Source organism: Staurois parvus, unplaced genomic scaffold (genome assembly GCF_062004578.1).
Source record: "Staurois parvus isolate SC_StPar_1 unplaced genomic scaffold, SC_StPar_1.0 ptg000527l, whole genome shotgun sequence".
Taxonomy (NCBI): Eukaryota; Metazoa; Chordata; class Amphibia; order Anura; family Ranidae; genus Staurois; species Staurois parvus.
In genome coordinates, this window is record NW_028318323.1 from 1,271,811 (window position 1) to 1,287,331 (window position 15,521).

Here is a 15,521-nt window from a genome sequence, read left to right on the forward strand (position 1 = left end):
CAGGGTCTAGCAGACCGTATTAAGGACAAACCAGCTGGAAGAACCATGCCCAACAACCTGGATGACTTGATTGCTCTTAGCATCCAAATCGATGTCCGCTTCCAGGAGCGAGATCTGGAAAGGGTTGGTCCACATCGTCCCCCAGTGGGTTTGTTAGCTCCTATTTTCCAGAAGTCACCTGATCAATCTACCTCTGCAAAGGTACTGGCATCTGAAGAGCCTATGCAGTTAGGCCGAACACGCCTCACTCCACAAGAGCGATCGCGTCGCCCAAGACTTGTTCTATGCCTTTACTGTGGAGCTGAAGTTCATATAATTAAGTCCTGTTCTGTCTGTCCAGGAAAGGGGCTGGCTTCTTCTTTGTGGAGAAAAAAGATGGTATGCTCCGGTCCTGCATTGATATAGAAGTCTCAATGCAATCACTGTTGAGAATCAGTACCCTTTACCATTGATTTCCGAACTCTTTGACAGGCTCCAGGATGCTTGAATTTTCACAAAGCTAGATCTCCGTGGAGCATACAGTCTGGTTAGGATCTGTGAGGATGATGAGTGGAAAACAGCTTTGAATACCAAAGACGGGCATTATGAAGATCTTGTAATGCCCTTTAGCTTGTGTAATGCCCTAGCTGTATTTCAGAACTTTGTTAATTATTTATTTCTGATCTCCTATATGTTTGTGTCATTGTCTATCTGGACGACATACTCATCTTTTCTCCAGATTTGAACACTCATCGTCAGCATGTATGTACTGTCCTTCTACGTCTTCAGGACCACCGCCTGTATGAAAAGTTGTAGAAGTGCCTCTTCGAGCAAACCCAGGTTCCTTTTCTAGGCTACATAGTCACTGATAAAAGGCTGCTTATGGATCCTGCCAAACTCCAAGCCATCTCCAGCTGGCCTCAGCCCTCTGATTCGAAAGCCACACAGCGCTTCTTGGGATTCAACAACTTCTACCACCAGTTCATTCCTGACTATTCCTCGCTGGTGGCCCCAATCACTTCTTTAACCCGGAAGGGTTCCAACATCAGAACCTGGTCTCCTGAGGTAGTTGAGGCATTCCATAAACTTAAATCCATCTTTCTCCCTGCATCTATTCTCGTACGTCATTTTCTAGCCTTTCTTCTTGGAGGTAGATGCTTCACCTTTGGGAGTGGGGGCAGTCCTTCTCCAAATGCATGATGGTAAGCTCCGTCCTTGTGCCTTCATATCTAAGAAGTTTTTGGATGCTGAAAGGAATTAAATATCGGGGATCGGGAACTGCTGGCTATAAAGCTGGCACTGCAAGAATGGCGACATCTGCTGGAGGGATCTCCACATCGTATCCTTATTTATACTGATCATAAGAACCTCCAGTATCTCCAATCTGCCCGGCATTTGAATCCCAGACAAGCGCGATGGGCTCGCTTCTTTGCAAAATTCTACTTTGACATTACTTTCTGGCCCGATTCCAAAAATGCCCGTGCAGATGCCTTGTCCAGGTCATTTGACGTTGTTCACTCTGAGTGTCATATTGAACTGGAATTGATTATTTCTGCCAATTGTATCCTGGCCACCACTCATCTTCAGTCTAGAAACATCCCACCCGAAAAGACCTTTGTGGCCGCTGCCCTTCACTCTAAGCTACTCAAATGGGCACATGACTCTAAACTCTCTGGACATCCTGGTGTGCAAGGCACCTGTGCCTTCCTGCAGCGTCATTACTGGTGGCCCTCACTGCGGGAAGGATGTTGAAGAATATGTTCAGGCTTGCTCCATTTGTATGCAATCTAAGTCCTCCACATCTGCTCCATCAGGTCTTCTTTTACCTCTACCTGTTCCAGATGAAACTTGGCATTGCATATCTATGGACTTTATTTCTGAACTACCCTTCTCAGCAGTTTCCACCATTATCTGGGTGGTTGTGGACATGTTTTCAAAAATGTGTCACCTAACTCCACTGCCTGGACTACCTTCTGCTATCACTTTGGCTTCCAAATTCATTAAGGAAATCTTCCATCTTCATGGTACGCCCTTTCACATGTGTCTGATAGAGGTGTTCAATTTGCAGCTTGCTTCTGGAGGCCACATCCTTCGAAATCAAGTTGGACCTGTCCTCAGCCTTTCATCCATAGTCTAATGGCCAAACTGAAAGGGTCAACCAAAAAGTTGAACGGTATATCCGTGCCTTCATTTTGGCCCATCAGGATGATTTGGTAGACCTTTTATCCTAGGCAGTTTGCCCTTAATAACCATGACAGTGCCTGTACTGGTGAGTCTCCCTTTTTTACTGTGAATGGTCGCCATCCTTTTGTGCCATTTCCTAATCCTATCTCTTCTGTGGTGCCTGCGGCTGCAGCAACACAACGATCATTCAATTCCATCTGAGCAAAGGTTTCCAAGAATTTTAGTCTGGCAGCTTCCAAGTACAAAGTAGCTGCAGATCGCCATCACTGTGTGAGTCCCAAATTTCTTCCTGGTGACAAGGTTTGGCTCTCTACCAAGAATATCCATCTACGAGTACCCTCTATGAAATTTGCTTCTCGTTTCATTGGTCCCTTTACCATCCTCCGCCAGGTCAACCTGACATTTGTTCAGCATGTCATATAGCAAAGTACAACTTTTTAGAACCAACAGAAGTCACTTTATCAAGCAAAAGTGACACAAAATATGCAGGCAGTTGACCAACATTTATATAATGCAAAGCTCACCACACACTTTACAGTCTGATTTTACCTTTTTTTTTAGATTCATCAAGAAGTATGTAGTGCAAGAGGCTGCCTGCTTGGATATAAATTAATTGAATAGATTAAACAGGTCCTCACATTACATTTTGGTAGATCTAAAAAGATTGTAATGTCAGATTGTCATGTGTATAGTGAGCCTAACACATGAAAAACACCAGTTGCCATCCCCATGGCATTATCATGATGTCACATTCTTGCCAAAAAAGTACATAATAATACAGATAATGACACCAATCATAATTGTTAAACCCATTGTTTATAAGTTCCTCCTTCTGCATACCACTCTTCTGCATCCAGGTGCATAATCACACACATCTGAACCAGGTGTTACATATTAGTTGTTTATAACACTGGGTAATTGCTGTTCAATTGGTGTCATCTATATTATTGTGTACTTTTTTTATGGGAATGTGACTTCATGATGACATCATGGGGGTGATAGTTGGTGTTTTTTCATTGATGGCTGTATAATAATGAACTGTTTGCATATTGTACATCACTTTTGTCTGATGAAAGAATCCCTGGTGGTTCTGAACCTTGCTGTATGACATGGTGAATGAACATAAATAAAGGGATGCATAAGAGTCAGGTGTGGTGGCAACGTGTCTACATGTGATTGCTGTGTCACCACTGCTTCACCACTTTGTACGTGGGTGTATTTCGGTCTGATGTGTGATAGAGAAACCTTTAGGATTCATCATTTGGTGAATATCTGCATCCCTGAACAAACCCCCCCCCCCCCCAATCTTAGTGGCTCACTATTGCAGTAACTATGCAAAGTTTCACCTGGGGTCTCTCAGGCCATTGGATGTATGGACTGACATTCACAAATAGAAAAGACAATCCAAAAGAGAAGAGTTCAAAATGTAACCTAGAATTACCAGGAGGTGACTAACTGGGAGCACACAGTGCAGTGGCCTTATATCTGTGTCTATTTCAGTGAGAATCTTATATATTTTAGCAATTCTGTGTTTCCCAACTCCCCGTGTTTCCAGTAACCGTTCAAAAGGGTTCCAATCCTTTCTAGTTCTCAGGGGTTTTGAAAGCTTCCCTATGAAGTGTTTCAATTGATCCCGTGTTTCCCCGAAAATAAGACACGGTCTTATATTTATTTTTCCTCAAGAAGATACACTATGGCTTATTTTCAGGGGATGTCTTATTTTTATTAAGTATGGTATGTATGGTAAGTATTGGGAGCAGCAGCTTTACTGGTGTTTGTGGGGGATGAAAGAGACCCACAGACTGTTGCTAGTCAGTACTGGGGAGCATCAGCTTTACTGGTGTTTGTGGGGGGTGAGAGAAACCCACAGACTGTTGCTGGTTGGTGCTGGGGGAGAGAGACCCACAGTGCTGAGTAAAACAGCAGGCACAGCTTTACTTCTTCCCCCTGAGGACACACAATACAGTACCTAAAGCAGAGAACTGAGGAGACTTTTACTTTCACTTTATACGTCTTCACTGTCTCCCTCTATGAATCAACTTGCAGCACGCACAGAATGACAGAATGACTGGGAGCCGACCTTTTTGATGGGGCTGCCCGTAACCTCTCCGTTCATCTCCGAGATAGCAGCTGTCACAATGGGGGAGATGAGAAGGGCTGCCTGTCCATCACTATGTCTTATATTCGGGGTATGGCTTATATTGCACAAATGCTTAGAATTCCGGCTTATTTTATGGATATGTCTTATTTTCGGGGAAACACAGTAGTAACGCCACTCATCCATTCTTGTGAAAACTTCTCCCTTTTTCTTTTCCAAATACTTAAGTGAACCCATTTCCTCCCCCACCATTATATCCCTTAATTGTGCACCCTCCTTCTTAATCCACTTTCCTGTGATGCCCTCTTTACCCGGAGGAAAAACTCTGTATCCCCTAGTGGCATTAGCAGTGAATTAAATTCCCATCTCTTCTGACTGTGCAACACATCCCAAACTCTTAAAACATTTAAAGTATACAAACTTGTGCTATCTACTAACCCGCAATATTGTGTAGTCACCCATATGATCCTACTTAAATTCGTTCTACTAAGTACATTTTCAATTTTAACCCAGCTTTTCCCCTTAGAGTTATGCATCCAATCAAAAATGCTCGCCATTATTACTGAATTATAGTATCTCTTAAAATCTGGGACTCCCAATCCACCCTTCTCTTTATTTCTACATAGTATTTCATAGTCTATTCTAGGTTTTTTATTCCTCCAAATATATCTTGTTATTTTTTTAATTATTTTAAAATATACTTCCGGGAGCTTAATTGGTATCATTTGAAATTTATATAAGATTTTAGGGACAATTACCATTTTTAGGCCGAGATGTATTCTACTACGTCTTTGGTGAAAATAACCCAAATTACGATGTATTTTTTAGTTTGCAGGAAAGTTATAGAGTTTACAAACTATGGTATAGATCTGAATATTGATCAATCCTGAAGTACTGACAGACAATCTAATTTCTTGAGGTCCAAGAATGTTAGAATAGTACAGATATCCCCCAAATGACCACTTTTTGCAAAGTAGACAGTCTGACGTACTTCATAAGAGGCATGGCGAGTTTTTTGAAGTTGTATTTTTTTTGTCATAATTTTTCAGAAAATGAAAAAATAAAAAAAATTACTTTTCATTATTTTTTTTTTACATACTGTCACCAGTGCAGTACAGCATCATCATATAACTGGCATGGTGGTGATCAGGGACACTGACTGGTGACAGTGTGAAAAAAAAAATTAATTTTTTTAATTTTTTTTAATTTTTTTTTTATTTTACATTTTTTATTACATTTTTTAAATTTTTTTTTAAGATTTGATTTTCATATTTCACTATGTCCAAAGTAGTACAATGTTACCATAGTAACATTGTACTACTTTGGGGAAGTGATCAGTATTTTTTTTTTTTACAGAATTACTTTGCTATAAGCAAGCATTTACCTGCATGACATTGATTCATTCAGCGTTTTTTTTTTTTTTTGTGCTTAGCTGTAATTTGGCCACAGCTAATCACATGACATGTGCATGTGATTAGCTGTGACCATTCACAGCTAGACACTGGTATACAATGGATGGCATGAATGAAACCATCCATTGTATACAACTGTCATGTGACCTGCTGTGATTGGTCACAGCAGGTCACATGGTACCGGCAACGGGGGTCGGTACTCAGATCTGTCATCGGCCATGTCCGAGGTACACGGCCGGTGACAGATCGCGCCGCTGCGCGGCTCTGTAAGCGCGCGAACTGTGCATGTGCGGGAGGACGCCATATGGCGGCCTCCCGGAAAGGTAATACATTTTGCGGATGCCATTTGGCCGTCATTTGGCTGGGCGTCAAATGGTTAATAATACCTCACAGTATATCCATCTGGCCCTGGACTTTTCCCAACCATGGTACTTTTTAATGCTACTTGTATTTCTTCCTGCGTTATTTCTGATTCTAGTGAATTCAATTGTACTTCACTTAATATTGATAATCCTAAGTTTTTTAAATATGTCCGTCTTTTTTCAATTTTCCCTGTTCCATCATTATTTATAGGATTATGGGAGGTAATATTATATAAACTTACTATAATATTCTTTGAACACCCTGGCAATATCTTTGGTTGAATGAACCAATTCTCCCTTGGGATCACTTATTTTTTCTATATAATTCCTAGCCTTTTTTTTTCCTCTGAGCCCTCATTAAATATTTTCCAGGCCTATCTCCCCATCTATACCTCTCACTTATCATTTTATTAAAAACTCTTCTCTTTTCCTCTTCCATTAAATTATTTAGTTTTTCTTTCTTATTTATTACTCTCTGCATTATCTTTTTTGTTATTCTACTTTTATGCAATTGTTCAAGTTCAAAGAGTTCCTTGAGGAGCCCGTTAATTTTTTCTCTCCTTTCCCTTTTCTTTTTTGCCCCGATCGCAATAAGGATTCCTCTAATGTAAGCCTTGTGAGCCTCCCATACTGTAGCCACTGACATGTCTCCTGTATCATTTTCTCCAAAAAATCACTCTATTTCTTCCTTAATGTTTTGATCAGTCTCTTGATCCAGGAGAAGTGTCTCATTCAACCTCCATACAGTTCCCCCTCTCAACTCCTTCCCCCATATTAATTTCATTGTAACAGGAGCATGATCCGATATTCACATTACTACAATTTTTACTTTGACCAAGGACTCTATAAGTCGATGTTCTAACAATATATAATCCAGTCTTGAATACATCTCATGTGCATGTGAGAAAAAAGTATAGTCTCTATCCTTCATATGTTTAATTCTCCATATGTCTACCAATTGACATTCATATATCATCCTCTTCAATGATCTCAGAGACCTACTCTCCTCCCTCTTCACAGGAGAGGTTGTATCCATCTGCGAATCCATACATAGTTTAAATTCTCCAGCCACAATCAAATCACCTTTTTTGAAATCCATCAATTTTTCAAGACATTTTTCAAGAATATCTCTGGCTTCTTATTTGGACAATAAATATTAGCTACTGTACACTCTATTTCTTGTAATTTAACCTTTAGAAACAGAAATCTCCCTTCAGGGTCTTTCACTCTATTCTCCAACTCAAACCTTATATTCTTTGCAAATCCTATTGCCACCCCCTTTGCTCTTCTAATTGGGGAATCTACATAAACCACACCACTCCAAATGTGTCTCCTGTAAGAAAACCACTGATGATAATCTATGCTGTAACTCTTTAAATAACCTGAATCTCTTCCCGGGGCTATTTAACCCATTTACATTATAAGTTACAAACTGTATCTCTTCCATTCTTCTTTTATCTCCTCTCCTCCTCTCCATCCCCTCACTTCTTCTCTCTTTACTAATGTGTCTCCCCCCCATATCACAGAGTGTTAACCTAACTACTCACCCCCCATACCCCTCCCACCCCTACCTCCCCCCTCTTCCCTCCCTCCCCCCACCCACCCCACGCCTCCTCTCCCCCCTCCCACCTGCCCCTCCCTCCACCATACCCACCCTTCCCCCGTTAGGCCTATAATTTGCCTACGTATCATTTGTGGGCCTAATCCCACCTTTGATTTAGACCCCTGAGGTGTGGCTCTGAGCATGTGCTTTATCCCTCCCCGCCCCCCCTTCCCGCCGAGTTCAAAGTGGAGGGGGTGTGAAAGAGAGTGAGTACGGCATGGGGACAAGAGAAAAAAAAACCCATCCCCCCTCCATCTCTCTCCCCTCTCTCACTACCCCCTCTACCCTATCTCAATTTATGAAGCCTGCCACCTATCTTTTTCCAACTGACTTCTCTCCTCCTGACCTTCCTCCCAATCTGGAATATTTATTTTCTGTAGTTCAAGTCTCTCACAAAAGTCTCTCAAATCTTCAGGAAATCTCAATCTTGCCGATCGACCATTCTTCCATCCTATCAGACAGGCGGGAAATCCCCATCTATATTGAACTTTCTTTTTTCTCATTTGTTCTAAAAGTGGTTTTAAAGTTCTCCTTCTTATCAATGTTTCTGCTGCGAGATCAGCAAAGATCTGAATATTTACTTCCCCATATTTTTTTATCGCTCTTCCTTTTACCTTTTTCCATATTTCCTCTTTGTCTCGGTAATAATTAAATTGTACAATTATGTCTTTCGAGTTGCTCTTTCTTCCCTCCTGTTGTTGGACCCTTCCTATTCTATAGACCCCATCAAGTTTAAAACGGAACTTATTGTTTCCTGCAGATCTTCTCCTTGGGGTATCTCTGGGAGACCTTGTATCCGGAAATTACGTTTTCTGTCCCTATTTTCTTGATCTTCCAATTTATATAGCAGATTTCTTTGCTCTTTTCTCATATATACGTTAGCTTTTTTTCCATGATAAATACGGCTTGGGGATGTTTGTCTAATTTTCCATCCGTATCTTCTACTCTTGCCAATATCTGTCCCATATCTTTACGTAGTTTCCCCATTTCTTGTTTTATAGATTTTTCTAATTCTTTAAACATATCCGCTATTTCAATTTTAGTGAGCAATTGAGATCTCTTCTCTTGTTCTTCTATATCTTCCCGTGTCCTTGTTCTTTCTATATCCATATCGTTCATATTTTGGCTACTATTTGCCATTCCTAGGGATAGTCTAGAGCTTTCACCTCCTATGCTATGTTCCATTTCACCACTACCGTTTATTACTGTTTGTCTCTCCAGGGTACTATTTGCCTGTGATGGTATATATTTTTTGATTGAGCTTGTTTGAGCGACTTTTGAACCTCCTCCCTTTGCCGTTTTATTCTTCATTTTGTTAATATATTTTTTCTCTCTATTTTTCTCTTTTCTTCCTCTCAATGTTCAGTCAGCTAGGCGGAAAAAGAGGTAAAAAAAAAAGCAAAAAAAAAAGTCCTCTTTTCCCTTCTTCTCTTTTAGGCTTTTTAATAGTCCCTCCTGGGTACAGTACCCCCCCCCCCACAAGGTTCCTTCACCTTCACTTCAGCATAGGCTTAATTATTATCAATACAGTAAATTATATGTTTTTTCTGCTGCTCTCACTCACCCTCTTAGTTCCGTTTTCTTCCTGAGTGGGGCAGCTTTCCTGGTTTTTCTTCTTTCTCCTCTTTTTCTTTTCTTTTTTTTTGGGGGGGGGGGGGGAGTTGGCGTTGCTGACCTCAGTATACATAGCGGCACATAGCGGTTTATTTAGGACTCTTTGGGAGACAAGCCGGGACTCACATTCATTCCTCCACGCCGGCCGGCTTCTCTTCTCCCAGTACTCCTCTGCGCCAAGCCACGTGATCACTCGGCGTCCTCTCAGCTCCCGTATCCTCCCAGAGATCTCCACTCTCCCTCTCAGCCACTTATCCTCTCCCCCAGCTCTCGGTTCTCCAGGGCAGACTTGCGGGCAGGCTCCAAGGGCTCTCCTCTATCCTAGGGGACCGCACTCACATTGTCCTCATCTGCGCTCTCCTGTCCTCCATCCACTGTCGGCGGTACTACGGAGAGGGCCGGTGTCGGGAGCTCTAAACTGAACTCCCGTTTGGCGCAATGCCCAGGCTCCTCCTCCCTCCCTAAAACCTTACTTGAACCATTTTTCAGTGTGGCAGGGTATGTACTTGGTCAAAAACATTGTTTGGGTAGGTGGTACATATCAAGTAAAATCCACATGAATGGCAGGACCCAAGGCTTCTCAGCAGAACATTGCCCAAAGCATTACACTGCCTCCACAGCTTGCCCTCTTCCCATACTGCATCCTTGTGCCATTTTTCCCACAGGTATGCGATGTGCACAGCACACACACACACACACACACAGCCATCCACATGATATAAAAGAAAATGTGGTTCATCAGACCAGGCCACATTCTTACATTGTTCTGTGGTCCAGTTCTGATGCTCACATGCCCATTGCAGGTGTTTTTGGCTGTGAATGCATGTCAGTATGGACATTCTGACAGGTCTACAGCTATGCACAGTCCCATACACAGCAAACTACAGTGGCCATTTTTTCTGATGAACCACATTTTCTTTTATATCATGTGGATGGCTGTGTGTGTGTGTGCTGTGCACATCGCATACCTGTGGGAAAAATGGCACAAGGATGCAGTATGGGAAGAGGGCAAGCTGTGGAGGCAGTGTAATGCTTTGGGCAATGTTCTGCTGAGAAGTCTTGGGTCCTGCCATTCATGTGGATTTTACTTGATATGTACCACCTGAGGGTGTTTTCAACACATCAACCTCAGGGATAACATGTACTTTCTGCCTAATATATCCCACCAACTTTCAAATGCCTTGGTATGCCAATGTATTCACATAACTTGTCATTGGTCATACAGGTATGGTTGACTGGTGTATTCTAATAAAATATTCTACTCTTATAAAAAAATTACTCTTACAAAGAAACCTCAATAGCATATAAAGTAACATCAGAAAAATGCAGTACTGCAGATACATGAAATTGAGGAGTAGGTGTGCAGAGGCAGAATTATCTAAGTGAGGTTGGGATGGTGAACATAAAATATTGAAACCCTTTCTTCTGAGCTGAAGTCACAGCATAAAATGTTCTCGTGAACTATTGAAGCTTCTATTGCAGCTTTACTTTTAAATAAAGTTTTTGGTTTTTTTAACCAACTTTCCTTGTGCCTCCTGTACCCTCTACTACTTATCTTAGGGTAGATGAAGATTGCCCACTACCCTAAGATAAGTAGTAGAGGGTATAGGAGGCACAAGGAAAGTCCTATAACTTGTCAACTCAAGAATTAGATGGCAAATAGGGTAGATGAAGATTGCCCACTACCCTATTTGCCATCTAATTCTTGAGTTGACAAGTTATAGGAGGCTTACATAAGGCTTTCCTTTAAAGGCCCCAACTATCTAACCATCAAGATGCTAGTTAAAACATAAATATAATCCAGTTATCAAAGGTGTGCTTTAAATTATATACTGATGACCTCCATAGTGGCAGCTTTTTATTTTGAAAAGTCACAGGAAACAGAAATGAGATGAAGAGTGCATATTATTTAATGTACTAAGATGCATGAATTAAAAAAAAAAATAGAACAGAAAGCTATTCTGTTAAAAATGTAAGACAAGTAATTGCCTTTAGTTTTTCAGTTTGATTCTTCTTTTTTCCACAGGTCAAAAGGGTGAAAAAGGGTCTTTAGGTCTTCCTGGTTCCAAGGGTGAAAATGGAGAAACTGGACCACCAGGACCCTCAGGCATGTAGTAACTAAAGTTATAATTTGTTTATGTACATCCAAATCTAAAATGTTTTTTGGGGGATAGAGTAGGGAATAGTTAACACCCATGTCAGATTTTTTTTTTCTGTCTGTGTCACATTGGCAATAATTCCTATCAGTTCCATAGATACAACAGAAATTGAAAGGAAATCTCTAAAGTAAGGGAAGTGTGAACTGATGATGACTGTAAATTCCTGTCACTTATTGTCTCAAGGACCATGGTTACTAGGACAAATAGAGGCGTTGAATCTATGCAGAGAGCACAAAGAAAGTAAGAACAAGCTGACAGTGGGTTGAAAAATTGCCCACACTGTACAAAACATAAACTATTTTTCCTTGACTTGTTTTTAAATTTATGTCTGGCAATAAAATGAATACATTTTCATCAGACAAAAAGAGATTCAAATTTTATGTACTAAAAAATCCCTTAAAAAACAAATAGTTGTTGTTTGAACATTAAGGTCCCTTCCAGGAGCCTAATCAGTGGGCCCGTGTGCAAGGTCAAACGTGGGTCCTAGGAATTGAGAAAAATAAAAAATGTTGTGAAAAGTGGGTGTGGTTTAAATTGTGCTAAATATTGGGCATGGCTTAAAGAGGGTGTAGTTAAATACTGCACTGATGGACACTGATGAGGCTGCTCTGATGGGCACTAATGAGGCTGCACTGACAGGCTGATGAGGCTATGACAGGGCACAGTGGGCCTTCCTGCCTTTGGGTCCCATGTGCAATGCACACCCTGTACACATGGTACACTACTCGTCCCTTCATACTTATACAGTAAAGTATTTATTGCATGTTACAGAAAAATATGGTAAGCGCATACCACCCTGTGTGGGGTGATTCATTAAGAATGGCAGTACAGTTAGTGCTGAAGGACCTGCACTGCAATGCATCACAACACACAACATGCATTGTGGTGCTCTTGTGTTTAAATAAAAGGTGTACTACTGTTTTTTTCTATAGCCATGCATCGCAGTGCCTCCTAAATGATGACTGCCTTACAAAATACTTTAGTTTTCCGTATCATATGTAAAAGTTCACTAAAAAAATATTTAGAAAATAATTTATGTCCCTGATAATTCGCAGTAGCAGTATATATATATATATATATATATATATATATATATATATATTGCTACTGCAAATTATCAGCATATATATATTTATTTATGTATTGCTTTCCACACAAGATCTTATCTTTCTACCATGTTTCAAATCCTTCCTAAAGTTATCCAATGTCCCAAAATAATCAATATGAAACAGATAATATTATATGGTGATCATGCAGCTATTTTAAATAATTATATAAACATGAATGTTTATATAAAACATAGGGCCTGTGTGCATGTCATTCTGAAAGCATCAACTGACTGTTATTGTAACTTTTATGATGTTATTTTTTCAATAAAGACAAGATTTTAGAGCTACGTTGGTTGTGCAGATCACATTTATAGACAATTCTGAAATCTATATCTATGGTACTGTTTTGAAACTGTAGGTGGATTCTTTTATATCTGTATTGGACAGTTAATAAGCGTGAGAGCTACCTTTGTAGTGCAATGATTCTCCCTGGATTTGGAGATAGAAGGTGGTGATTGATCTGATGGTTGCCTTTAGATCAGCCTGAGCACTTCTGACCTTCTATAATGACCTTTATGTATTGAGTTATGCCTGCCATTTGGTAATGGATTGTGTTTTCAGTGGGTTTGTACTCTGAATGGTTCAAATGAGAAATGCATGTAGAATAATCACTATTTTGGGACTTTCTTTTAATCATGGACAATCCTTTTACATTTTTTATGTATGAAAATTTTCTTTTTATATTAGTTGTATGTATAAAGGTAAAAGCCCAAAGGTCACCAGCAATATTGCCATTTAGAGAAAAGACAGATGTTTTTCTTCCACTTTCAATAGTGTCCAACATGGTGGCTGGCTTCTTACTAATTCTTCCTCTTCCTCTGTGTAAATAATCATGGGAAGTACAGAGGATTGGTAGGGTCAAACAGATAATACAGCAGGTTTGTTTATTTTGAGTATATGTGTTGGGGTTCCATTAAATATAAATGGGCATGCACCCTAATGCAAAGGTATTGTTGCAACATGTGTCAGTTCACATTGAGTGCTTCTTGAGCTCACGACACATTTAATGCATGTTGCTGCAATGCAATGTATATGCTGCATTTCATTCTTAATTGCACCCTAGTGCACATTCACAATGTGCTAAAACACACCAATGTTCTATGTGTTGCATTGCATTGTGTTGTAACAAATAGTGAAGGACCTATTTTATCATGTCTTAAGTTGTATTGGTAGTCCATTCAATGTACTAAAAGGGTTCATAGACATTCATTTCTACATGTAAATGAGCCATTACAGACACATACACACACACGTGCACACACAAACCATTTTGGTTTTAATTTTATTTTAGTCATCTGAATTGAAACTGAATTTATTTTCGTTTAGTTTTCGCCACTGAAAATATTCAGCTGATGAAAACTATGATGAAAATATTTTCGTAGAAAAAATTACACTGCAAGCCACAAATAAACACTGACCTCTGTTCACCTAGAAACAAGATAAAAAATGTTATCATTTTAGTGTAGTCATAAAGTTGTAACTGAAAATGTACTCATTTTATTACTAATTTGCTGATACATTACTAAACTGCAAAGCAAAGGATACAAAATGAGCTGCATTTCTATTTTAATATATAATCCAGAAGGTTATGATGAGGAAGGACTAAAGAAAATAAAGTCCTCCACCAAATCAGTGTATAGCACAACAGAGTCCTTTTAAAAGTTATCCACATCTCCTTCCATCACATATTGTAAGGGGTAAAAGCTGGCCAGAGATGGATGGATTTTGAATGAAAATTCTTATGAAAACTCTTAGAATAATGAATGTCGTTCAAAAGAATTTTTAACATTTCATTTTGGAATTAATGGATTTTTCCAGTAGAAAACCACATATGAGGTCTGTCCAAAAAATTTCCAGCCATTATTAATATAATGAGAATGGTTTGCACAACGTTGATGTGACCTGGCAGCCAAGAAGAGATGACTGGAATGCAAATGTATGAACAATGATGACATCACTGTACTAGTCCATGGGGGAGCTAGACACCACTGAGTGAGCATGTGTAATATGTGTCAAATGCATTCAAAGTAACTGAGCAAGTAGAGAAAAGAATATGCATCAAATTTTGCATTCAGCTTGAACATTCTTCCACTGAAACTATTCAGAATGCTTTCAGGGATGATGCAATGAGTGAAGCACAAATAAAAGTGTGGCACAAACACTTCAAAGATGGTATAGAACAGCACAGGAATGAAACAATTGTGGCAGTGGGTGCAGGAAGAACAACTCCCACCCATTATCACAGTGGGAGATCAGGGGGTGAGTGCTGCCTAGTAACATGTTACATGTTACCCCCTTAATACAGGTGTGACATGTTACTAAAGGTTAACTTAACCTTAGTCCTAATGACTACCTATATATTCAGATTCGTTGTGTGGTACAGATACAGCCTAATACTAAATATTGGGGTGTAAGAAGATTTGCATGGCACCTTTCCCTGCCCTGAAATTAAAACTAATTTTTAGGATATGTGATAAAATGAGACATGCAAATACCTTCTGCTCTATGAATCTTCTACTGTGCTAATTTGGTTTTATAAATCACCTGAAATCTGGCAGGCGGAGAGGAGAAGTTGTTCTTTAGCTGTTGCAGGGGGGAACTACAGGCGGTTTCCTGATGATGTCATATAGATGAAATGCGTAGAAGCGTACATTTTTGTTGTATATCCAAATCAACCACAACATGAAAAATATTTAAAATATAATGGTTTTGTACACATTTTCATTATTTTGGTCAGGGCAAAAAATGTTTAAATATTGTAAACACAAAATATTGTATATTCATATTTTTATTATTTTAGGTGGTTCTTCTTGCTCCTTTTCACATATTTCTTCTGTATTTTTTACAGCCTGTTAAAAACCTCAATTTTGTTTTTTTAACCTCAAATTTTTATTTACAGTGTCTGTTTAGTGATCACATTACAATTATAAATATTGCATTTTCACTTTATTCCAGTACAAAAGCTACTAATATTCCCCGATACCTATTCCACATTATCTAA

At 39.6% G+C, this 15,521-nt stretch overlaps 1 protein-coding gene across 3 annotated transcripts in view; it reads left to right on the plus strand.

Moving 5' to 3' along the window:
- The window catches only part of COL15A1 (collagen type XV alpha 1 chain), a 1,471,644-nt gene that overhangs the window by 1,047,705 nt on the left and 408,418 nt on the right, over positions 1 to 15,521 (plus strand). For all 3 annotated transcript variants that reach the window (XM_089690361.1, XM_089690362.1, XM_089690363.1), the window contains one exon: positions 11,279 to 11,359. In XM_089690361.1, coding sequence (XP_089546487.1) covers positions 11,279 to 11,359 — 81 coding nt within the window. The remainder of the gene's footprint in view (positions 1 to 11,278; positions 11,360 to 15,521) is intronic.